This window comes from Megalobrama amblycephala, linkage group LG11 (assembly GCF_018812025.1).
Source record: "Megalobrama amblycephala isolate DHTTF-2021 linkage group LG11, ASM1881202v1, whole genome shotgun sequence".
In the NCBI taxonomy this organism is placed as follows: Eukaryota; Metazoa; Chordata; class Actinopteri; order Cypriniformes; family Xenocyprididae; genus Megalobrama; species Megalobrama amblycephala.
The window spans coordinates 21883557-21909863 of NC_063054.1; the positions used below are offsets into that span (position 1 = coordinate 21883557).

The 26307-nt window shown below is 38.1% G+C and overlaps 1 protein-coding gene across 17 annotated transcripts in view; it reads left to right on the forward strand.

Annotated features, from left to right (window-relative positions):
- fryl (furry homolog, like) overlaps window positions 1–26307 on the forward strand; it is a 120139-nt gene that overhangs the window by 91519 nt on the left and 2313 nt on the right. For 10 of the 17 annotated variants that reach the window (XM_048206703.1, XM_048206704.1, XM_048206702.1 and 7 more), the window contains 21 exons: window positions 545–666; window positions 800–987; window positions 2257–2351; window positions 2441–3081; window positions 3202–3470; window positions 6083–6223; window positions 6596–6796; window positions 6920–7081; window positions 7187–7261; window positions 7368–7544; window positions 7796–7804; window positions 8230–8424; window positions 9629–9811; window positions 14437–14819; window positions 16573–16780; window positions 17396–17545; window positions 17725–17823; window positions 19978–20046; window positions 21830–21847; window positions 22604–22714; window positions 25271–25464. In XM_048206703.1, coding sequence (XP_048062660.1) covers window positions 545–666; window positions 800–987; window positions 2257–2351; window positions 2441–3081; window positions 3202–3470; window positions 6083–6223; window positions 6596–6796; window positions 6920–7081; window positions 7187–7261; window positions 7368–7544; window positions 7796–7804; window positions 8230–8424; window positions 9629–9811; window positions 14437–14819; window positions 16573–16780; window positions 17396–17545; window positions 17725–17823; window positions 19978–20046; window positions 21830–21847; window positions 22604–22714; window positions 25271–25464 — 3690 coding nt within the window. The remainder of the gene's footprint in view (window positions 1–544; window positions 667–799; window positions 988–2256; window positions 2352–2440; window positions 3082–3201; window positions 3471–6082; window positions 6224–6595; window positions 6797–6919; window positions 7082–7186; window positions 7262–7367; window positions 7545–7795; window positions 7805–8229; window positions 8425–9628; window positions 9812–14436; window positions 14820–16572; window positions 16781–17395; window positions 17546–17724; window positions 17824–19977; window positions 20047–21829; window positions 21848–22603; window positions 22715–25270; window positions 25465–26307) is intronic. The other 7 variants (XM_048206690.1, XM_048206706.1, XM_048206692.1 and 4 more) reach the window with 5 other exon arrangements.

The window sequence follows — 26307 nt, forward strand, 5'->3', positions numbered from 1 at the left end:
GAGTTGTCTCTGTTCGAAGTTGAAGGAGAACTGCAAGTCCAGCTGGGGTCCATGATAGGGCACAATTGTTTATCAAATGACTTTCCTCATAGTTGTCTTGTCTCTGATGGGAAGGGAAAATGTTTTAATATCAAAAGCTTTAAATAATAATGCATTTCTACAGTTTTATTACCAAACATTAATGCTGTTCCTGGCAAGTTTCCCTGGATACACATTGAATGTATATTTATTTTGTGTTAAGTTAATGTTTTTTTCCCTCTGCCTGCAGCCATGTCTAACAGGAGAGGGTATTATTGCCTTGCATGCGTGTGTGTGTGTGCGCGCGTGCGTGCGCGCGCGTGTGTGTGTGTGTGTGTGCATGTGTGTGTGTGTGTGCATGTGTGTGTGCGCTCTGTCTCGTTTCTGTGTGAACGTTTGATTCAGAGTGTTTTTATACATACGGTTTATTTGTTTACTGGGAGTTGTGTGAGCCTTTGTTCTATGTTAGATATTTCCTGCTTTGTCACTTCCTCTAATTCTTTTCTTCTGATTGGTTGGCCCATAGGAAGCGTGGTCCACTCTGGAACCATGAAGATGTCTCTCCTAAAAACCCCAACATCAAGAGTGCTGATCAGCTTAGTGTATTCCTTCGTCATGTTGTCAACGTCTTCAAACAGACACCGTCCGGTAAGACATGGCATGCTAATTTCATCACATTATGTAGTGGACCAATTTCCTTATGAAGGAATACTTACTTTTTACTTTAAGTGAATTTAAATGTTTATTCTGTGGTTGATTTTTGTGATGCATGTTTGATTAGGTTATCAGTTGGAGCAGGAGCTAAGTGAAGTGGCTTTGCAGACCGCTTTGTCCTGCTCATCACGCCACTATGCGGGTCGCTCCTTCCAGATCTTCAGAGCGCTAAAACAGCCACTCACAGCCTCCACGCTGTCAGATGTGCTGTCTCGTCTGGTAGAGACTGTGGGAGATCCAGGGGAAGAGGCTCAGGTATTTAGAAATGTCCCTCTGTTCCAGAAGTATTGATAAGAAAGCAACAGCAGGGCTTTTTTTTTGTGCTGACTTGATCAGGGTCAGTACTTCAGATTTTCATTGACCCTGCTACAACAATATAAGTAGCAATTTTAGGCAACATTTTTTCTATTAAACTTTCACTTTATATTTATGTATATTATACATTTAAATAAATTAAAAAAAAAACATTTAAAAAAAGCTTTTTATGATATATTTTTGTCAGAAAAAGGTTTATATTTTTGATTAAAAGTTCTATTAAATAAATATAATATTTATATTTAAATTGAAAAAGTATATATTTAAATATAATATATATTTTTAATGAAGATAACATTTATTTAAAAAATAATTTATTATCTTTTTTTTGTCAGGAAATGTTTTATAAAGTATTTATATGTAAACAAAATAAATAATATTAATATAATATCCTTGAAACTTTCGAAAATTTATTGTTCAACAAATCTTCAAAGTTTTTTGATATGTTTTTGTCAGAAAAAAGTTTTTATTTTTATTAAACTTTCTATTAAAGCTGCTGTCCGTAAGATTTGCCTCTTAGTCGCCATCTCTGTTTGAAACCTGCAATTGCAGTTATATGTGGATATGCATAGTCTAGCTGGGACTCCTTCCTTTCTGTTTACGGACGTGACGTAATGACGCAAAGACGAACGGCTGCATGCTCGAATTTCCCACAGAAATCCACCAGTATCGATTTATTGTAAAACATTATTACAAGCTTACTGTTGTGAATCGTAAGGAAGGAAAGAGATAATTTTGAACACTGGCTGGTTAGGTACTTGCTCAAAAATTTATTTTGGATAATTTTTAACCAAAAAAAGTTACGGACTACAGCTTTAAATAAATAAAAAATATTTACATTTATTTATTTTTTTAAATATAATATATATTTTTAATGAAGAGAACAGTTTATTTTAAAAAAATAATCTTTTTCTGACTTTTTTTGTCAGGAAAAGTTTTATACAGTATGCATGTATATGTAAACAAAATAAATAATTTTAATATAATATCCTTGAAACCTTCTAAGATTCATTGTTCAACAAATTTTAGTTTTAAGATTTAATTTCAGCAAAACCTCATCTATGTTAGCCATTTAGATTTACTTTAATTCGATTTTTAAATCAGTGTTCATGTTGGCCCGATTGTACATGTAGTATTCGTGTCAAATGGCCTTCCTAAGTGCTGATCCCTGAAAGAGTCATAATCAAACATTTCATCTGTCTCCTGCAGGGTTTTGTTATTGAGTTGCTGTTGACACTAGAGGCTGGTATAGACACTCTGGCTGAAACGATGAAGAGCTACGACCTGCTTACTGCACTCTCACAGTAAGACATGCTCCGCTACAGCAAAACTTCCAAAAAATTACCATCGTATACAGCACATTACTAAAAATGCTGTCTCCATCTCTTTGTAGGGCCTCTCATGATCCTCTGCAGGGCACCAAGTTTGCCAATAACAGGAAAAGTACCGGTCAGCTGAACCTCGGCAGCGGAAGTTTCTTGCATGTCCATTACAGCCACACTCGCAGCAACTCCCTCCGTGCCAGTCTGATGGGTGAGCGCCTCGGAGACCGTCGCCGCAGCAATACCCTTGATGTAGCCGACCGCTTGGGCGGCAGCCACGGCAACCTTGCTCGCACACGGAGCTTATCATCATTACGAGAGGGTGGTGTCAGTGGCGATGGAGGAGGCGTAGGTGGAGGAGGTGGAACTGGAGGATCTGGTGAGGTGGTGCCACCGACAGACCCCACTAATCTGATGGCGACGGTCTTCTGGATTGCTACGTCGCTGCTAGAGTCCGATTATGAGTTTGAGTACTTGCTGGCACTCAGGCTGCTGAACCGACTGCTGGCCCAGATGCCCCTGGAGAAGGTGGACAGCAGGGAGAAGCTGGAGAGAGTGCAGGCCAAACTGAAGTGGTACAACTTCCCTGGCCTGCTGACGCTCTTCCTGAAGGGTTTCACTTCAGCTGCAACTCAGGAGCTCACAATTCACCTCCTCAGTAAACTCATCACTGTGTCCCGACACACACTCATAGACCCCTCACAGCTAGCAGGTGTGCCCATGGTTTCGGAAACATTTTCAAATCTGAAATCTTGTTGAGAATTGTCGTTCCTGGGTCTTGAAAATAAATGAGAGGGTGTATCCATATATTTATTGTCTTATTTCCTGTTAGGTTTTCCTCTGAATATCCTATGCCTGCTGCCGCACCTGGTCCAGCACTTTGACAACCCCACAGGGTTCTGTAAGGAGACTGCTGATCGAATCGCCAAAGTGTGTGCTGAGGAAAAGTCAGCCACACTGGCCAACCTGGCCCACATGATGAGCCTGTACTCAACGCACAGCTACTCGCGAGACAGCACCAACTGGATCAATGTGGTGTGCCGCTACTTGCACGACTCCTTCTCTGAAATCACCTTCAACCTGGTCACGTACCTAGCTGAGGTGAGATTAACGTTACCGTAACGTTATTAACGTACATTGAGTAATACCAATGGAAATAACAAACTATTGGGATATTGTTGAAGTGTTTACAACTTAAAGTATCTGAGCCTTTTTTTAAACAGTAATAAATCTGCCGCCCTGTTTTGTTTGCAAATACTTTCAGTATTTTGTTGCATCGGACCTTGGTGTAAGCAGGCCGTAGAACAAGTGGATGAATAATTTCATCTGAGTAAACTGACAAATTGTAATGTTTAAATAAATGTATAAATACATAATGAATACTTAAGTGTATGAATATAATGTATAATGGTTTATATTAGGGGTGTAATGGTTCACAAAATTCACGGTTCGGTTCGATACGATACACTGGTGTCACAGTTTGGTTCGGTACATTTTAGATACAGCAAAAAGAAAAAATAATTATTATAGTAAGGTCTCATATCCGCGGCTATAAATGTACCAATCACCGCGGTGATGTCTTTTGCCCTGTTTGAATCAGTTGGAAATGTCTGTCTAAATGCTGCGGGGATAGTTTGTGCCGTGGATGTTTCTCCTTTTTTTCGTCTTGTTCCAGATACTGACACACTGGGGTGATGTCGGCGTAAATGAGTTGACATGTTTCAAGTATTCCCGCTGGTGTACCCTATTGTCATGTAGCAGATGCGACATACCGTTGTTTTTTTTATCCACCACTCTCTTGCCATCACCATCATAGCTTACAGGGAATCCAAAGTGCACCCAAACACCAGACCTGTTGGTTATTGGAGGATCTTCTATTTCTGGTCTGTTAAACGCATTAGCCATTTTGCAACGAGCCTTCAGCGCATACTGAGTGAGTGAGCGCCTGACTGAGTAGCCTAACATAAACATATAAGTTGGTGTTTTTTTTTCTTCGGGGGTGTCAGGGGCGTTGCCTGTTACGTTGTTTGGGTTATTGGGCTACCTTGTTGAATGCATAACATTATATTTCACACACTTTTTTATTTTCCAAATGTAATTAATTAGTCCAATGAACCGTTCGTACCGCGTTCCGAACCGAAAGCCTCATACTGAACGGTTCGATACGAATATGCGTATCGTTACACCCCTAATAAATAAATAAAAAAAAAAATATATATATATATATATATATATATATATATATATATATATATATATATATATATATATATATATAATTATTATTATTATTTCTTAATATCAAAAGTTTAGGGTCAGTAAGATTGAAAGTATGCTGCATTTATTTGATAAAAAATACAGAACAATCAGCAATATTGTGAAATATTATTAATTACTGTATTATATTTTAATATATTATAAAATGTAATTTATTCCTGTGATGGCAAAGCTGAATTTGTAGCAGTCATTACTCACGTCCTCACTGCCACATTACCCTTCTGAAATCATTCTAATATGCTAAATTGCTGCTCAAGAAACATTTTTTTTATTATTAATATGACTATTAGCAATGTTAAAAACAGTTGTGCTGCTTAATTTTTATTTTTATTTTTATTTTTTTGGAGACTGGTGCATTTTTTTTTTCTTCAGGAATCTTTGATGAATAGAAAGTTAAAAAAAACAGTGTTTATTTGACAGAAATATTTTGTAAAAATGTAAAAGTCTTTACTGCCATTTTGATCAATTTAAAGTCCCCCTGAAATCAAAATGTAAGTTTTTTAGCTTTTTAGTATGAATATGTTAGCCTTAATGTTATTAATAAGCTGGTGTGTTCCAAAACAATGTCAAAATTCGCATTTAGGAGATATAAGGATTCAAAACTTGCAGTCTTTCACTTCCGCTAAAATGGATCACGGATTTTCATGACATCACATCGCGCTTCTCATCAAATCTTCTGTCCAATCAAATGCTCTCTAGAATCTGAAGTCCCACCCCCTCCTACACTATCAACAGACACTGAAGCTGCGGCTGAAATTGGTAATTTGTTCACACATTTACTAGTTTCTACATGGTGAATGACACAAAGTGCACTATATAGAGAATAGGGAACGATTCAGACAGTGTAAATATGCTTTCCTTTGACGCAAATGAAGTCCATTTTCGCGTTAGTATCACGTGAACTGCCGCAGCGTGAGCACAGTCTGCTCTGGCCCAGGGACACCAGAGCACAGAACGGATCATATCTGTGAGTCAGCTCAGACCATGAAAGGTATCGGACCCATTTAAATTCTGCACAGAATGCTGTATTTTAAAGTGATATAGGCTGTTCGATATATCGCCCTGTCTTCCTGTTTCAGTTGAAATTACATCAACACATTGAATAATGCTGTGCTTTCCAATACACTTCAGCAGGTCTTTAATGCCCCCTTCCTGAATAAAAGTATTCATTTCTTCCAAAAAAAATAAAAAATCTTTCTGACCCCAAAATTTTAAACGGCAATGTGTATGTTTATAAAAAAAAAAATTATAGATTATGTGTTGTATGTTATTATTATTTACATATTTATCTACAGTATTTGCTCCCTTAACAAGACTGTAAAAGAATAATTATTTCTCAAGGCACATTTTTCCAAGCTGAACTGTGCTGTCATGTAACTTGGTGCTCAAGTATATGTATATAATAATTTCTTGACTTTTTACCTCTTCTGTTTTAGTTGTTGGAGAAAGGACTGAACAGCATGCAACAGTCTTTACTACAGATCATCTATAGTCTACTGAGTCACATTGACTTGTCTGCTGCTCCTGTCAAACAGTTCAACCTGGAAATCATGAAGATTATTGGCAAATATGTACAGGTGTGTGTATAATTTACTTTTTCTGTCAACAATTAGAACATCTGTCCCTCCAATGATTTATTTTAGTATGCCTTTCCCATTTCAAGAGAATATGAATATAGAGTAATCCATGGGTATTTGAATTCCTTTCTTCATTCTCCCATGCCTGTGTGTGTAGTACTGGAGAGTGGACTTTGCTGTAGTGTGTATTTGTCTGTATGAATGGCCTTGGGGCTGTATGCTTTGTGAGGTGCTTTTGAGGAACTATAAGCTACATCATCGCTTTCTTACTCTGTGGTCTTTATTGAAGCTTTTCATCTTGTGAGTCCCTCGAGGTTAAAGGGATATAGTAAAAAATGGCTCAAGAGTTTTGTTGTCTGTGTGTTGCCACAGAGCCCGTACTGGAAGGAGGCCCAGAACATTCTGAAGTTGGTTGTGTCCCGCTCAGCGAGTCTGGTGGTTCCTGATGAGGTGCAACGCTCCTACAGCACAGAGTCGACCGGCTCCCCGGAGATCGCTTTCACTCGCATATTCAACAACTCATCTAAAGAACTGCCAGGAAAAACATTGGACTTCCACTTTGACATCTCAGAGGTGCTTGGCCTGCCATCTTCTGTCTTGTATTTTGTTTGTTTGTTTGTCAGTGTATGTCTATTCTAATTACCTCATCATCATAATATCTTTTTTTGACAGTATTTTTTAACCTTTGACCCACAGACACCTATCATAGGTCATAAGTATGGAGACCAGCGAAGTGCAGCGGGGCGTAACGGAAAACCCCAGGTAATCGCCGTGACAAGAAGCACCTCTTCTACTTCCTCTGGCTCCAACTCAAATGGGCTGGTGCCAGTCAGCTGGAAGAGACCACAGCTCTCACAGGTATTGTCAACTATTATGAAAACCTGTCAAATTTTAATTAACCAACTAGAGCTTTGAATGATTTTTACCTCTAATTTTAACGGTAATGTTGTTATCTGCTTTTAGCGGAGAACTCGGGAGAAACTGATGAATGTCCTGTCTCTATGCGGCCCAGAGTCTGGCCTGCCTAAAAACCCATCTGTACGTTTTCTTTCTGTTTTTTCTTTTTTTTTTTCTCTCTCCACTATTCAGAATGTTATAAGGTTGCATAATCTTGGCAATGGCTAATTACACCGCTTTTCTGCAGGTGGTGTTTTCTTCAAATGAGGATTTGGATGCAGGTGACCAGCAGACTAGTCTGATCCCCACTGTAGAGGAAGTGACACGGGAGGAGGAAGTGCAAGCAGAAGATGCAGGAAGTGAACAGCAGTTTGGTGTCTTCAAGGACTTTGACTTCCTGGATGTTGAGTTGGAGGATGGAGAGGTGAGCCCGGATGCTCTGGGCATGTTGCCTCATATTTTGATAGTTAGCAATCAATCCTCAAAGTCTTTTATTGCAAACATCTCAGAACTGATAAATGATTCACCTTTAACAAAACAAAGAAAGTCTGCATGTGTAGTAAGTGTATTTCTCTGACATCACCTGTGTCCGTTTGTGCACCTCCACATTAAGACTCCACAGTGTCTTAACTCTCCCTAACACTCTTATTATCTTTTTTCCTCTTTTGCGTCCAGGAGCTTCAGGTAAGTTTTAAGCAGTGTTTAGGGAAAAGTTTGTGTTTTAATCTATAATTGTTTGGCCTCATCATTCATTTGAAAATTTGCACCCGTTCAGAAATTTCACAAAATCAAATGTGATTTCCTGCTAGCCAATCAAGTGTATTTGTTTTTATAATTGTAGCTAATGGTTGTCACAAGTACATGGATGGTGCAAATTAAACAATTTCCATTTAAAGTAGAGTATGAAGTATATTTTAAATAGTCAATGTTGAGTTCTCTGTGTTCCACGACCCCACTGTGCTCTGTGGTTGCGTTGCGCATATTGTCTTGTGTTTTGTATTGTGTATACATTAAATTTCTTATCCTTTTCCTTCTGTATAATTCACAAAGCATGCAGTTTAAAGTTGATCTGCTTTCCTCTTATTGGTTTTCTCCTTTTCCACCTGCAGGGGGAGAGCATGGACAATTTCAACTGGGGTGTGCGGCGTCGCTCTCTGGATAGCATTGACAAAGGTGACACCCCATCTCTACAGGACTGCCAGTATTCGGGCAGCACGCCCAGTCTCATCCAGCCGGAGGACACCGATGAGTCATCTGAGGAGGAGGTACTGAGCGCTAGCCAGATTCTCACCCGCTCCAACCTCGTAAGTCCCCTCTCCTCTGGGCCCCCTCCACACAGGGGGCACCGGCATGGTGTGTCTGTGCGCCAGATTGGGCTTAGACGCTGCCGCGGCCTACCTAGGCGGGGTTAGAGGCTTGCTTTCTGCATAACCCGCACTTCCGGTGAATTTAGACAAGTGCTCTCTGCACTTCTCCCAGCCAAGCCAAATGTTGATTTTTAGCATTTCAAAGACCTTCTCAGCCTTTACTTCTATTTTGAATCCCTTTTTTTTTATTTGATAGGGATAATAAAAGGTGATGGGGATGCTTTTTTCAGTCTTTTTTTACTGATCTATTAGCCAGAGAAACTTTTAATACAAGGATTTAGCTGTCTTACGTTCTTATACTAACTTTGCCATAATTGTTTAGCATAACTGCATGACTATTTTAATGGCCACACAGAAGTTTTTGCAGATTTGCACAAAATTGAAACATCTGTCATTCATAGAGTTGCACATGGTCTTGTGTTTATTAATTATTCATATAATTTTATTATAGTTTCAGTTAAAAACAAAAAGATATTACTCTCTAATTAAATTACTCCAATTCTTAAATATGAACACAAACTCACATAGAAACATGTGCCTTGTTGCTGTGTTCTTAAATTTGCTTAAAATATCAAACTTGTTTGAAATCCCCCAACTGGATGGATTCATACTCTGAAGTTAAAAAAATCAGACTCTGTGTCCATCATACACTACGTGATTTTCTGAGAAGTCTGCAAAAAAATCTGCATATTCCTTGTGGCCCCTCTCATTACTTAAAATGCTCAAATAGTTTTTATATGCAAGCTTAATAATTTTTTACATTTCAAACTCTAATAAATTATTGCAGCCTTTTGCTTGTTAATGGGGCATGAGCTACTAAGCAGAGCTAAAGAAAACTGACCCTTTAAACGCTGCTGAGTGAAAGTCATCTTCTTTTTCCTGTTTTTGTCCTTTTCCTCCTACACTGTTTGAATAAGACTTGAATGCAATTGGTCTTGCCAGGTTCACATAATTTTGTCTGGCATGCCGCATGATGTCATATAAAATATATAAAAAGTGCTGAACTCAGGAACTACTTTTCATTGATCCATTACGTGCATCGTGCATCGTAACACTTAGTCCAGTGCAGAGATTTCCACAGCAAATGCTATGTTTTGCTACATTTTTTACAAAATATTGATCAACTTTCCTTTTTACGCAGCTTAATAGTGATTCTGCGACGGATGACGCCATATCCAATCACTTGGACTCGCTCCAGCAGTCGCAAGAGTCCTCCAGTAGTGTCCTGATTGAAGAGGCCACACCCACCCCACCGCTACCCCGCCCAGACAGCCCCACCCCCGAGACCGCCCACTCTGACAGCAATAGCAGCCAGCTGCCTGAGGTGGGATCAATCAGGAATCTCAATAAATTATGGTGCACGGGTGCTATTTAGCCATTTGCTTTTTGCTCTCTTGTGGAGTTAACTGGTGCTGTTTTCTTGTCTATCAAATTCCCCCTATCATCCAATGGTGTCAATGTCAAGCTTTTGCTGCTAGAGTGTTTCCAAAAAGTATTGTGTTTTACACACTGGGCACTGTCTGTTTCCTTTGCCAAATACTGGCATATTCTCTTTTCCTCACACTGGGTTGCTTTATGGGACACTTGCCATCATTGACATTAGATAATGATTGATTGCTATGAGGGTGGGGCTTGCTTGCCTGCTTGATATGTGATTGGTGAAGAGATTATCATCAGGGACAAACATACACCTCAGGCCTGCTGTGCTAGAACTACCTCAAATTTGGTCCCAGAAAGGTTGAAAAATACAGACGTTAACACGCTTTAGGCTCTGATGATGACCACTCACTGCTATCCACGGACCTTCAAACTCACCGTAAGTATTGTAGAAAATTATCCCACCATTCTATGGGGTTTAAAAGGCAGTATCCTCAAACATGAGTTTTAAGCGCATTTTCTGACTGTTGATAATCCCTGACTGTTTTACATGGATTGATTATAGCCGTAGATATCAGTTTAAACATGTTTATCTATTTGCCAACCATCAGTTGTACTCCAGATAGCATCTGCAACAACTTCCAGAAGCATGTGGAGTGTCTGTAAACACAGCTAGGGATGAGGTTAGGCAGACAGTGTAGAAAATGAGCAGAAACTCATGTATGTTGATATTGTCCTTTTTAAATCACTCTTAAAGTAATAATTCACCCAGACATTGTCGTCATTTACTCACCCTCATGTTGTTTTCGGTGGGACACAAATGAAAGAATTTTGAAGAATGTTCAATCTGATTTTTTTCCATACAATGAAAGCATAGTTGCTGTATGCTGTCAAGCTCCAAAACTACCAAAAAAAAAAATGTTATCAAAGGTAGTTCATATTACTAATGCATTATATTTCAAGTCTTCTGAAGCAATGTAATAGCTTTATGTCATAGACTGAAATTTAAACTTAACCAGTGGCATTTGGTGTCACTGACAGTGTTAGAACTTAAACTTATTCATTTTAGTTCATTTCCAAAGCAAGATTTCTCATTTATAAATTTTCTAATTCTCATTTAAGTTTATCTAATATTTATATTTTATTTTATTTTTATTTCAACTACCAAAACAAACACTAACAACAACAACACTAGAAATGACATCTGAGAGCCACAGCAGAGGGGAAGTCTTTCAGTGAATATGACTTCAGAAGACTGAATGGTTTTGACCACTTTTTGGAGCGCTCTTGTGTTCTTTTTGAAACTTAGCAACCCCTGGTCACTATATGTTTTCATTGTATGGAAAGAGCAGTGTGAAGATTCTTCAAAGTACATTTTGTGTTTCATTGTTACACCTTTTGGAAAGACATAAGGGTGAATAAGTGATGACAAAATGTTAGTTTTTGGATAAGGAGCAGCCATTCTGTAGTGATCAAGTAAAAAAAGATGCACAGCCTGACTGAGAGACCACTAACAGGCTTTAGCCAGCCATGTTTCTAACACTGTAACTTAACTAACTGCTGATATCTGCATTATGTTTTTATTTTCTTTTTTATTCCAGTTAATTTGGTTGATGTTTAATTGACACACTTCTATCCTGGAACAATTATCTTTTTAGGAAGTTCCCACAGGTCAGCCTTCATATGCACAACCATCACTGTTAAGATGATTTTCAGTCAAAATGAAATGACTATGTCCCCTAGTCACAATTCATAGCAGAATACTCCTCATGTTGATGTTAATGAATGAACAAGTTTTGTTCAATACTTACTCAGTCCAGCCAAGACCAGTTTAGTCCAGTCCAGTCATACCTCAATATCAGCTCAAGGGCATCTCGCCTGTCATTCTCCAGCTCTTAGCGTAATGAGTCCAGATAAAACCATCGATAGTCTTACTCATCTGCGTGGCCACCACAGCCAAGAATACCTAAAAGCTTTCTCTAATACGCCTCTGCTTTGGCTCCACGCCACCCTCCCTTCTTCTGTTAATGCATTAGACTCATAAATAGAAAGGAGGAGGAGAAGAAAAAAGAAACTCAAGTTCGTTCATTTAGATGTTGTTTTTTTTCTTGGTTGTCTCTTTAAAGTAGGTTTGAATAAAACATGAGTCTTGGATGGAGCAGTTTGTTCCCAGAGATGTTTTACCATCATTCATGTTGTGCGCTGGAATTTATCATAATGACAAATCATCCATCATGCATCTCAAAGATTAGGAGTTTTACATGTTACATTGAGCTCATGTGACTTTGACACCCATTGCATCCATTGTGTGATCTCCAAGAGTTTGAACCTCGAAAGTTTTAAGTTCTGGTCAAAGATAAATCTTCGATATTTAAATTTTTTTTAAATTGTTGCCGTAAACGTCTGGCAGATTAGTGTCAGAAGCAGGACTTTTATTTTGACAGCGCAGAGAGCACAGTCATTGTTATACAGTTCTAATAAATTATTTGATAGAAATAAATATTTAGGTATTATAGCAAGCCTTATATTACGTATTATAGCTTTTTTTTTTTTTGTATTTCTACGAGTAATAGGCAAAAAAGTCAAATGCATATTGATTTATTCTCAAAGTATTTATTAATTTGCTAAATTTTATGTAAAAACAATCTTTATATTATATACAATCCAGTGCTTCCCACAGGTTTGAAATATACGTGCGGTGGTAGCCGGGCAAAAAATCCTCCTATTACATACGGCACAAAAATGGTCTACTACATGTGACAAACAAATTATGTGTGATTTTTAACAGTATTTTTATTTATTGAAATTAATTTTAATTACATAACATATTACATTTAATTACATACTAATATTATGCATTATTATGCATTGTAAATTATGCAAAATTACAGCATTTAAATGGTTTACATTTTCCTTTGTTCTCCTTGTTGTCATATAGTGTCTCTCTCAGTGAATGGGACACAGATTTTACTAGTAAAATTTATAAAATGAATAATATATGTGTCAAATAATGTTCTTAGTGTTTTCTTCCTGTGGGGGAGACTACAATAATTTACAATGAATTAAATGGAAATCAAATTAAATACAATTTATTGTGTAATCAAAATACCAATAATGCCCAAAAGAAAAAGAAAAAACTTAGCGTGTGACTTTTAATTATAAACAAGCCCGAAATACACAAGTACTCTTATTTTGAAATGTCTGTACTATTGCAGGCTGATCCTTCAGATTCTTAAAATCGTCTAAAACATTTTATATAAAGGCCATAAAGTAGACTTAGTAATAATTCATCAACTTGAGTTCATTAGCAATCGCTTGGCATAAATCTGCACTTTTCATTGATTGAGAATCACTTTGAAGCAGTCTGAAGCTCTGTTGCGTGAGCTTGTAGAACTCGCAACAGCGCCCCCTTGTGACTTTGCAAAATGCAGCGCTCGTTTGAATGTTAGCGGGAGTAAACGGTTCTGAAGCACACATAACGAGCAGGTTCGAAACGACTAGTTAATCGATCGCGGATGGTTTCATTATCTTGCGCGGATATAAAAGTATAAGAGGATAAAAATAATAAAAGCAAAAATGTGTCTCCGAATATACTTGGGCGGGCCGCCCACATATAATAACGGCCGCCCAAGTATATAAAGTCTATGTGTGGGAAGCACTGCAATCTTTCTATCTTTATGTTAAATTGTTTAATATCTTATATACCTGCATCCCTATAGAGGACAAGTGGTTTAAAGAATGGATGGATGAATATCTTGCATATTTTGGCTTTATATCGGCCGCCTTACTCTCTAAGATACAGGTATCAGCTATCAAAAAAATCCATATTGGCTGCCCACTAGTTTTAAGCTACTGTTATTAAATGGCCTTTCATGCTGCTTCTGTTGTTTTTACGGTCTCATGAAGTAGAAGACAGAATTAGTCATTCACTGCTGTAAGTATCTGTGGAGTCCTGATTGTGTGTCTCAGGGTAAAGATGTTTTCCCATGAGTTAGATTGATTTTATTAGTTAGCTGCTATTTAGCTTGGTGCTTCATGTGATTTATGAATGGAGATACAGTGGTCCATTTAATACAGATCCTCTGATGTCACAGGTTTATTCCTCTGCAGGTCACATTTGCATCGTAAGTCAATGGTGAAAGATTAGCCTGTACCATTATTGATTTTTTTTTTTCTTTTTTTTTTTTCTCTCCTAATAGAAGCACTGAGAGCGTATAGCAAGGCCATTTTTTTGAGTGCCGATGCTTAAGGGTCCCTTGGTGATGTTCTCTCTAAGTGTAATGTCCATGCTGCCCACCTGGACTAAATGTGGGCTCAAATAAATAGTTGTGTTTACAGCACAGTAACAATAAATACAGTTTCTATCGCTTGAGTGTTGTAATATAGTACAGTGGGTCTGCTAGGTGCTTAATGCACACAAATTCACAGCAAAGCAGCCTTAATAATTACTCAAATAATACAGCTTTTTGTATTATTAGAGTATAAAGCACTCACAAGAACCATTTATTGTCCTCTAAAAAAACGTCGCCCCATTTCCTGACTGCCCTTTACTGTCCATGTTCACATTTGCAGGATGCCAGTGTAAATGCAGCAGATGAATTAAGTAGCAGTGTCAGTGAGGATACGGGGTTTGGCAGTGCCCCTCCTCTACCCTCAGACCCCCCTGAATTATGTGACTTACCTGACTCCCAGGACCCTACCGACGACCTGGATCCAGCCCCCCCTCCTCCGCCGGCTGTGGACAGCCCGCCTGGATCCCTCTTCGATGACGAGCCGGGGCTGCCACCCCCCGTCATAGACTCTGCCTTGGGCTCCATGTGTGAGGAGGAGACAGTTCTACCCCTGGCTCTGGACTCGGCCCCCGATTCAGTATGCGAGGAGGATGTGACATTGGCTTTGAAAGAGCTAGATGATAGGTGTGAAGAAGAGGAGGCCGATTTTTTCGGCATGTCCAGGTTGGTTTGATTTCTGTTGTAAATGTAATCATTCATAGGGTTGAAAGTTCCCGAAACCCTGATACTTACATAGACAGCTACCTTCAAAGGCAGCATCCTAACCAATAATGAAACCTCAAAGTAACTGATCGGAAATGCTCTTCATAGGCAGCAAGTCACTTGCAAGCAACACAACTAGCTTTTCTCACATGAAGTGCAGCATATGAAATTATAAATTATGAAAACACATTAAGTAAATTATGAAATACACACTCATATAGTTAAAGGCTGACCAAATGGCAATAATTCCCTATAATTTGTAACGGCTTTGGTCAGGAGGGCACCTAGGATGATGTTTAGTTAGGCCACTCACCGTGCTATAGAGTGCGGTAGAATTAAAATGGCAAAAAAAAGCACTTTTTTTTTTTTTAGCAATCAAATTATGTACACTACTGTTTAAAAGTTTTGGGTCTTTTTACGTTTTTTTTAAATGTTTTTGAAGTCAATTATGCCCACCAAGGCTGCATTTATTTGATAAAAAATACAGTAAAAACAGTCATATTGTGAAATAGTATATGTAATTAAGTGTCTTTTATACCATAAACAGGCATCCCTTTTTAACATAACACATTATTTTCTGGGATGCATCAGGAAGGATTAGTGTTTACACTGCAGATGCGACATGGTCGCATGAATTTTTGATTACCTCTAAATAAATTTTGAGTGATTAGATCACAAAATGTTTTTGACCCCTGTGTACAACGGTTTTATTGCTGTCCACTTTTGATCGGATCATCTAAGATCTTAATACCAGATGTAAACAGTGTCTATTTTTGCTCATTACTGTACAATTTAATACCATTCACGTTGTGCTGTGAATAATAAGGATGAGTTTCATTAACGCTGTGAATGGTGATCTCATACTTGGCAATATTATTGCTCTTGAAGGTCAGGCATCTATACCTAAGCACATCAGAAAGTGCCCTCCACAAACTCACTTTATTCATTCTTATACACACACACACACACACACACACTTCCTCTGCAGTGCTATATATTATCCTCTAAGCCCTGATGTGTCCGGCTCTTCCATGATCGATTAATAAAAATTATAGGTAATGATTCAACAGAGGGCTCTAATTACATTTTTGCGCATGCATGGCACCTATGAGGGCCTTTCCTTGCTCTTCCTGGCAACTTTCTGCAGCTGAGATTCATTTAACAGAAAGAGAGGCTGCATTTGTGAATCCGCGCGTGTGGGAACCGCTCTGCTGCACAGCAGCGAGTGGGGGAGGGATTGAGAGGGAAAAACAGAGAACGTCACAAACTCAGCGGGAGAATTTAGGCTAACACGTGAGGTGAAGAGCTCAGAGAGGGAACGGCGAGAAGAAAAAAAAAAGCGTCAGAGCAGGAAGACATTGAAGGGAAGGATAAAAGCTGTTAGTGAGGATGAAGATGAAGACCATGTCCTCCACATCTTTCAGCAACACTGGTCTCAAATTCTTCTACTCTGTGTGCTTCATCAAGCTCTTCGGCCCTACAGTCCTGTAAGTGTGTGTTTATGTTGATTTTGTGCTTCTGCAGTAGATTTAGACTGTAACAACACTGCAGCACAGGACATCTGCAGTGAGAGAGAGAGAGAGAGGAGGGAGAGCTTAAGAGAAAGAACAGCATGTCTCTGTTTACGTTTTTCCTTCCTGAATGATGTAACGCTTTGTGATGGTACTCGCATCTCTACGTGTCTGAGTCTTGCTCTTTCCATCTTTGTTTACAGTCAAGATGAGGGTGATGCAGACGGCTTTCCTGAACTCCAGGCCTCGCCACCTCCGTCGCCCTTTCTCTCGGCTATTTTGGCAGCATTTCAACCCGTAGCCTATGACGACGAGGAGGACGCCTGGCGTTGCCATGTCAACCAGATGTTGTCGGACTCGGATGGGTCTTGTGCTGTGTACACCTTCCACGTGTTCTCACGACTCTTTCAGGTAAAATTAAGTGTTTGTGAGTATGTGCTTACACGTTGCATGAATATTAATATACCGTTTTCTGCAGATACATTCCCATTCAAAAATCTGGTAAATCTCTTTAAGATAAATTTAATACTTTTATTCAGCAAGAATGAATTTAATTGATCAAAAGTGACTGTAAAGACATTTATAATGATACAGAAGAATTCTATTTGAAATAAATGCTGAACTTTCTGTTCATCAAAAAATCCTGAAATAAATGCATCTCATTTTCCACAAAAATATTAAGGAACAGAATCTGTTTTCAACATTGATAATAATAAGAAATGTTTCTTAAGCACCAAATCAGCATATTAGAGTGATTTCTGAAGGATCATGTAACACTGAAAACTGGAGTGAAGGCTGCTGAAAATAGGAATAAATTACATTTTAAAATAAATTAAAATGGAAAACAGTTATTTTAAATTGTAATAATATTTCACAATATTACTGTTTTACTCTATTTTTATCAAATGAGTGCAGCCTTGGTGAGCAAAAGAGACTTCTTTCCAAAACATTAACCTTCATAATAGCTTGTTATTTGACTAATTCGTAGCTTTGTGTGCCTGAGTTGATTCTCTGCTATCTCTTTAGCACATTCAGAGGAAATTTGACACGATTACTCATGCCTCAGTACGCTTCCTTGGGGAGGGGCTCCAACGAATGGGAAACCAGTTCCTGAGCTCTCTAGAGGTCATGACCTCCTGCTCCCAGTGCCCTACAGTCCTACTGGATGCTGAAACTGTGAGTTCATGCATTTAGAGTGTACACTTCCTCTGCACCTCACATCTGACTAATTACAATGCTTGGAATACTTTTAATACCTTACATCTGTTTACAAAGCTTATCTTAAATCATTTACCTATATGTGTGATAGTTTGACATTAATGGTATATTTAGTAAATTGTGTGTGTGTGTTTTAGCTGGTCTCCTGTGGGCTCTTGGAGACACTAAAGTTCAGTGTGCTGGAGTTACAAGAGCATCTGGACACTTACAACAGCAAGAGAGAAGCAGCTGAACAGGTGACACACTAATTTAAGCAATATCGGACACCTTAACTACAAACTGTCATTTGTAATGCTTTTTAAGTCTTTAAAACTCTCACGAGATCACAACAATTAACAAACAATAATGATCCAACCATCCAATCACTGTCGTGTATGAAGGAGAAAGATTCTGAGAAAATGGCGCCCAGCACCACGTTATATACAGCGCGTTCCCACCCCTAATTTGTGCGCTTGAATGCAATTTGATATTGCGATGCAGTGTCGTTATGTCAATCAAGCTTCACTATTCTAGGAGAAAGGTGTTTTCCCAAAGCGTCATTGATGGCGCAACGTTGAGAGAACGATATTGAAAGGGAACTCACATTAACTACTGACCTCCATATCCTTACATACCCATATCATTTATTCCTGTGTATTCCTTCAATGGAATACAAAAGCAGATGTTTGCTGATGGTGATTTGCGATTTTACCTTTTTTCCAAAAGGGACAATAAATGTAGTTCTTAAAAGCTGTGCTTTTTATTTCAAGTATTTTAAAGCCATATGATGGCTTTGTGAGAGGAACAAAACAAAATTAAAATTACTCATTGAAATTCTTTACATTAATAAAAGAACATCTTTGTTTGCATTAAAGGATTAGTCCACTTTTAAATAAACTTTTCCTGATAATTTACTCACCCCCATGTCATCCAAGATGTCCATGTCTTTCTTTCTTCGGTCGAAAAGAAATTAAAGTTTTTGATGAAAACATTCCAGGATTTTTTTCCATATAGTGGACTTCAATGGGCACCAAACAGTTGAAGGTCAAAATTAGTTTCACTGCAGCTTCAAATTGTTCAACACGACCCCAGATGAGAAATAAGGGTCTTATCTAGAGAAACCATCACTCATTTTCTGAAAAAAATTGAAAATTATATAAGTTTTAACCTTAAATGCTCATCTTGAACTAGCTCTCTTTTTCTTCTCCTCTATTAGAATTCCAGCAGTGTAGACGCTGCTAAGCGTAATACTGCCCTCCACAGGCCAAAGTTTGAACTAATTGTTATATACTATTGAACTAGCATATTGCATATAAAAATTAGTTCAAACTTTGGCCTGTTGAGGGCAGTAATACACTTAGCAGCGTCTACACTGCTGGAATTCTAATAGAGGAGAAGAAGAGAGCTAGTTCAAGATGAGCATTTCTGGATAAAACTTATATAATTTTCTTTTTTTTTTTTTTTTCAGAAAATGAGCGATGGTTTCACTAGATAAGACCCTTATTTCTCATCTGGGATCGTGTAGAACAATTTGAAGCTGCAGTGAAACTAATTTTGACCTTCAACTGTTTGGTGCCCATTGAAGTCTACTTTATGGAAAAAAATCCTGGAATGTTTTCATCAAAAACTTTAATTTCTTTTCGACCGAAGAAAGAAAGACATGGACATCTTGGATGACATGGGGGTGAGTAAATTATCAGGAAAAGTTTATTTAAAAGTGGACTAATCCTTTAAGATAGAAGCAGTGCACTGATTTTCAGATGTACCCGATTCTGGTAGACATGGAAAGTATATAAATAACCTGGGCATTTTCTATGCAGTTTGTTTGTCAAAGCTTCATCTTTAAACCCATCTTTAAAGGGTTATTCAATGGAGGAGAGACAGCAGAGGAGAATAAGCTGACAGTGCAGGATCATAAAATGCTCCTTGACGTCTCTTTGCAGTTATTGTTGGCTACTAAATCATATCAGGATGCGAGTTGATTTAGCCAGCGCTTACTTCCGTTAGCACTCATCTAGAATCTGCAACAGCCAATTTCTCTTCATGCACGGTCACTAAGAATAGCCTCACAGAGCCCCTAAATCATTTAACTGGGCGGACAGGCTGCAGGAAGGCGAGCAGAGGGGCCAGATGGGATAGTGGATGACTAGGGGACAGTAATTGGATGAGACACAGGCACTGCCTCTACAGCATTATGTCCCGAACCCCCCTGTGTGCTTAAACAGACCCTCTTTAATTTGCTAAGTAGTTCACTCTTATTAAATTTACCTCACGCACACTTCCATGCACACTAGTTGGCTTTCTCTATTTCTGTTTCACACTCAGAGAAACGTCATCTGTATTTGCTCATAACATCTGGACTTCTCTGCTTTGTGGTTAACATGGTGTCTCCTCTCTTCTTCCCCTTGCAGTGGTTGGATAACTGCAGAAAGACCTTTGGTGATAAAGACAGTAACCAGCGACCCAACACTCAGGCTCAGGTATAAAAAAAACACTCTCCTCACTGCATGTGTCTGCTTGAGCATTCAAACGTGAACATTTGTGCTTTGCACTTTTCTTTTTATCTCTGAGAAATAAACAAGAATGTAAGAACCTCTGTAAGAATATAAGCAGAGGTGATTCGTGGGCAACTGATTTTCACAGCTTTCTACTACTCATAACCAGGCCCACACAGAATCGGTGCTTGCCGAACAGATTTCTACAGAATTGAAATGTATTTTTTAAATGTTAAAAAGTTCTGCACATCCCTCTCATCCACATAATTTAGCAGATTTTCCCCCAGTAGACTGGAGTTATGGCTCCTAAAAATTCAGCTTTGCCATCACTGGAATAAACTTTAAAACATATTGAAATAATAGTTTTTTAAATTGTAATAATATTTCACAGTTTTAATGCATTTTAGATCAAATAAATGCAGCCTTGGTGAGCATAGAAGACTTGTTTAAAAAAAAAAAAATCTTACCAGCCCCAAACTTTTGTATGGTGTCTGTTCCTGCTCATATCTAGTGTGAGAATTATGATTTTGGTAACTTTGGTATTCTTTTCGCGAATTAATCAATCGCGATTAATCGTTTGCAAAATAAAAGTCTGTGTTACGTAATATATGTGTGTGTTCTGTGTATATTAATTATGTATATATAAATACATGCACATACATGTATATAAGAAAAAATTTATATTTATATATAAAATATTTATATTTATATGTAATCTAAAATATATATAAATATGTATATTTATTTATACATGTATATATTTTTTAAATTTATACATGTATGTGCATGTATTTATATATACATAATTATTATACACAGAACACACACATATATTACGTAACACAGACTTTTATTTTGCAAATGATTAATCGCGATTAATCGTTGTGCAGCCCTAACCGTTAACATTATTTAATACATTTAGGTATCATGAACTTACAATATCAAATTTTTTACACCATTTATTAATCTAGATTAATGTTTATCTAGAGCTTAAATGAGCTTTATGCTCTCCATTTGTTGGTTATTCATCTTTGTCACTACTGTCCCAGTGAACAGCATCTTTATTTTCTCTGCAATGCCAGAGCACTAAAGTATGGAAGCTTGTTTTTCACCACTGATATAGATATAAACTCGCAATTCTGACTTTTTTTCTTGCAATTGCAAGTTTATATCTCACAATTCTGACTTCTTTTCTCAGAATTGTGAGATATAAACTCACAATTGCAAATTATAAAGTCCAATTCTGAGCAAAAAAAAATGTTTATATCTCACAATTCTGACTTTATAACTCGCAGTTGCAAGTTTATACCACGCAATTCAGAAAACAGTCAGAATTGCGAGAAAAAAGTCAGAATTGTGAGATAAAAAGTCGCAATTTCCTTTTTTATTTTTTTATTCAGTGGCGGAAACGAGTCAGGTTTTGTGATGCCACAGTTGAAATGATTTCTGCCAGCATTTCCCTCTCTTACTATAACTTGCATTAGTCTCAATTGCTCTCACACTCCTTTTCTACCTGTTTTGCCTATTTTTAGGTATGTTACAAATGTTTGAGTGTGCATAAAAATAGTGAAAATATATTCAAAGTAGTTTCTCCATCCAGAATGCATTGCATGTGACTGCAACCTTTGTGTCATTGTTAAACAGACTGCAATATTTCTCTCTCTCTCTTATGGTGGTCTTGGGGTGTTGTGAGCGCACTAATTTTTGGTCTTTTTTTCTTATTTCCTGTGTTTCCTCTTTTTTGTGACCTGCTGTCCTTCTTGCTTAGCAAATGGAAATGCTAGCAGTAAGTTGTTTATTGTATTTTAGAGCCTGTCGCAATCTTTTCTATTCAGCCACGCACACTGAGCATTCATCCATTCTTCACTGATACATTTGCACAATCATTCTCAACCAATCAGAATTCAAAACAACCCCTACATCTGATCTCTTAACACCACTACAGATGTGTCCAATTCATGATCATTCATATATCACCACTAAAAGCTTCATTAATGAACTTCATTATTTAATGGCTTAAATGATTTCTGCATACTTACGGTGTTAACCCGCTACCTAAATGCTAATTTGCTAATAGGTTATTAGCGTTTTAATGCTTCTAGAAATCATATGCATTCAGTGTGTGAATGGAGCGTGTCCACGGACATGTGAGTGGAGGATGGGAGAGAAAATTAGCTTAGATTCCTTGTTCCTGCACTTTTTTGCATGCTCCATCTACCCCCCATCTGCTCATTTTGGATCACTCCATTCAGATCTGACATTCTTCAGAAACATTGATCTTTCAGAGTTTCGTTCTGATTAGGGAACCATACATAGTCCATTCTGCACAAAATGATTCACCAGGGTGTAACCCTTCCTCTCCGTCTCTCAAAGCCAGGACGTTCATCCTTCTCTCTATCTGTCCCTCCATTTGATCATTCATCTGGCCGTCCGTTCATCTGATCATGCTGTTTTGCTACTGACAGTGCAGATGATTAAAGCTGAAGATGTTGAGGTGATGATGTCATGACCTTTGTTTCTCTCTCTGTCTCTCTATCTGTAGGAGCTGGAGTTGTGTCGACGTTTGTATAAACTCCATTTCCAGCTCCTACTGCTCTTTCAGGCCTACTGCAAACTCATCAGCAGAGTGGACACCATCAAGAGAGAAGCAGAGGTTTGTATCTACTGAGTTTCCTTGTATTATTCAAACTGTTATAGTGTATTAGACATTTAAGTTTCATGTCATTCTAAACGTATAAAACCTATAAAACCTCAATTGCAATTTACCTTTTTCATCTTTGAAACACAAATGAAGATACTTTTAATGAAATCTGAGATATCAACACGCATACATAAAGCACATCAAATATGGAAGCTCAGCCATACTTGCTTACAAGCCTCATTGTTATTCCTCGCATACATACAGCAAGCACGTTTGAGCTACATATTTGAACAACATAGCTTCAGTTCAACATATTTGATGTCCTCTATATGTCCTCTAATATAAATTGATTGTGTCCACCTCAAAACCTGGAGTTGAATGGATTTCTTTTATGATGTCTTAATGAACTCTTTGAAGTAGAGCTGTTACGATTGCTCGATTAAATTCGAGTACTGGAGTTTAAAAAATCCTCGATTGCAATTTACCCGTGCCGAGTAACCAGCAAAATACCAGAAGTGCCGCATTCCACAGACGACAATCCAAGAACCGCATTATTAGACCATTTTCTAAGGCTGCACAATGTATTAAAGGTCCTGTTTTTCGTGTTTTTTTTGAAGCTTTGATTGTGTTTATAGTGTGCAATACAACATGTGTTCATGTTTCGCGTGTAAAAAAACACAGTATTTTTCACATAATTTACTTATCTGTATACCGCTGTTTCCACTGTCATAAAAACGGACTGATGACTTCCTTGTTCTATGAAGTCCCTCCTTCAGAAATACGTAACGAGTTCTGATTGTGCCAGCGGTTCCTGTGTTGTGATTCGACAGCAGCTTAGCGCACCTTGCCCGGAAAGTGCTGCACATAGTTTTACATGTGGATTATAATTTTCGGGAACCGAGTTAAACATAAATTGTAACCATTGATCTCTAAGTACAGCGTCCCTGGGAAGGCCAAACAAAGGTGATTGGACTGCGGGATGAAAATAACAGCGTTTCGACGACATGGTGACAAACACACTCTACAAACGCAACTCTTGCTCTTCTCCGTGGGAGCGCAACAAGACCACGCCCCCTTTTTTGTGTATTCCTGTGGGCGGAAGTTAGTCAAAAAACTGTTTTAGTGACGTCATTAAAGAAGGAAGTAGAGGGATGTAGTCCAAACTGGCCGTTCGATGTAGGCGACTTCTGTTAAATAAAATATCTCGCTTGGCATTGAACTTTGAGCTTTAAAATTTTACAGATTTTATTTATACTCTAACAACAACATTACACACTAACTAAAGTTTGAAACATGGGATCACGAAGAACGGGACCTTTAAAACCATTTAAAAAACATACTATAGCGGCTATACTATGATTGTGCTGTTGTGAATTCACAAAGGCTGTGATTAAATAAATATATGCCCTGCGCGTTTAATATTTACATGCGTGTAGGTTACGTGCGTCTCAAAGCGGCTCCGTTCACAGTAAATGCTGCTTCAGATGAACTGTTTTCATTTTCATACGCGTAGCACATCTCAAACTCTATCTCTGCATATGCTGAGAGTTTGGGATGCTTATAACGTTCGTCTGGGAACGCAATGGGCACCATTTCATCAGATTTGTAAAGTAAATCATCTATAAACGTATGCCAACACAGAAGAATATAATCGTCAAAATAATCGTTAGTGACTGCCCTACTTTGAAGCATCAAAGTTTGGTAGAAGGACTTTAAATGGAAGGACAGAAATCTCAAAAATGGGTGAACCATCCCTTTGGTTTTTATGTAGAATTACGCTAGAAGAACATCTCTAACTATTACAACATATCGCTTTTTTTTTTTTTTTTCAGCAACTCTAGGCAAGATTGTTACAACTTTAAAATGCTGTGTCAATAAATAAATGGATAGATAGAATATAGAAGATGTTGGCACATGCATTAACTTCTATTTAATTTAGCATGAAAAGTCCTATATAAATGTATTCACAAGAAATACTGATCCTATTATTCCTGTGGCTTTTTCGAGTGCCACAAACATTGTGCATGGTATGAGACGAGGCCAGCCAGCCACCCTGACAGAGCACACATATAGACAGAAGATGTTTCTGGATTTTGTGGTAGTTTGTGCTAATGTGTGCCAGTATGGACACATATAAAGGTCTGACTGCAAATAGTGCTCTTAGTGCAGCATAACTTTATTAAGCTCACTGAGGGAGACTGATATGCTTAACACAGACCAGAGCAAAGCCATTCAGCCTATCGCTCATCGATACTAACCCACTTACACTTTATAAACCGTACACATACACACACAGCAACCTCTGTTATGTAGAAAGCATGTAACAGTTCTCATATGTTCAGCTTGGTTTTTTTAAATTGTTGGTGATGTGACTTAACAGCACTGCCTGAGGAATATCCGTTTCAATTTGCAATGTGTTTATGCTTAATGTGACGTGTGCTTTAATGGTGCGTCAGCTGATTGATTTTGTATTGACGATTCTGTCGTTTTTCCAAGAGAGGTTTAATCTGTGTGAGAATATTGACTACACGTTTATTTAAAATGACATGATGCTTGTGTGTTTCTCAGGTGACTAACATGTCAGAGGAGCTGGCCATATTAGAGAGCTGTCTGAAGGAGGCGGAGTTAGTAGGTAATGGGCAGGAAGGAGTGGGCGAGTTTGAGGTGGACCAGTCGAGCACAGAGACGGCCATCCACTCACTCATTGAGAGTCTTAGAGCACGGGACTTCAGCACAGCCATCGCACAAGTTAAAGCCTTCAGGTATGTTAAGCAAACTTTAAAGTTACAATGAAATGGAAGTAGCAACAGATCTTGTCTTCCGTATTGTGATGCATAGCCAGGGAAAATGGTTTATCTGTCAAAAAAATGTGACTTATTGCTGCGATATCAGAAAAAAATATTATGTGCACAGATAAATTATTCAGAATGAACTGCAGTATTCCATAAAAATAAGAATTGTCCATTTTCAATTCTTTTCTTCCGTATTGGGATGTACATCATATTATCCAAAAAAAAAGAAAAAACTATTGTGCGACGACTTGATTCTGTCCATCGATTGTAAGAAAGCAGCAGGGTTTAAGTGAACTAAAGTTCATCATACATTACCAGAAAGACGTCTCTTGTTCTTCTGGATGAATAAATTGCATTTAGCAGCTCTGTCCTTTTATTCGTTTTTTTTGTCCTAACCAGTCTTGACAAGCGATGTGCCATATTGTCAGTCACTTGCTGTGTTTACGCTGAGTAACTCTATCCACAGTACAATCTCAGTGGTCCAAAATCTTGCTCTACATAAGCCGCAATTCCACCGCAGGAACTGTCCCCAGGAACAAGGGACTTTGGGGTGGTACTTGTGTGTTTTGACCGCAGGAACCTGGGTCTAAATTAAGTTCCGGGTAAACATTTCCCCCTCAGAAAGTCCCTGCTCGCTAGGTAGTACGTTTGGAGGTGGGACTTGGACGCTGAACATGCTGATTGGTTGAGTTCACGCATCATTTTGATTGGTTGACTCCACGCAGCTTTTAATTTCAACCACCATTTTTAAATGTCTGTTGCGGTTGTTTGCTATTCGAATCAACAATGGCATTTAAAAATTACGACCGATGG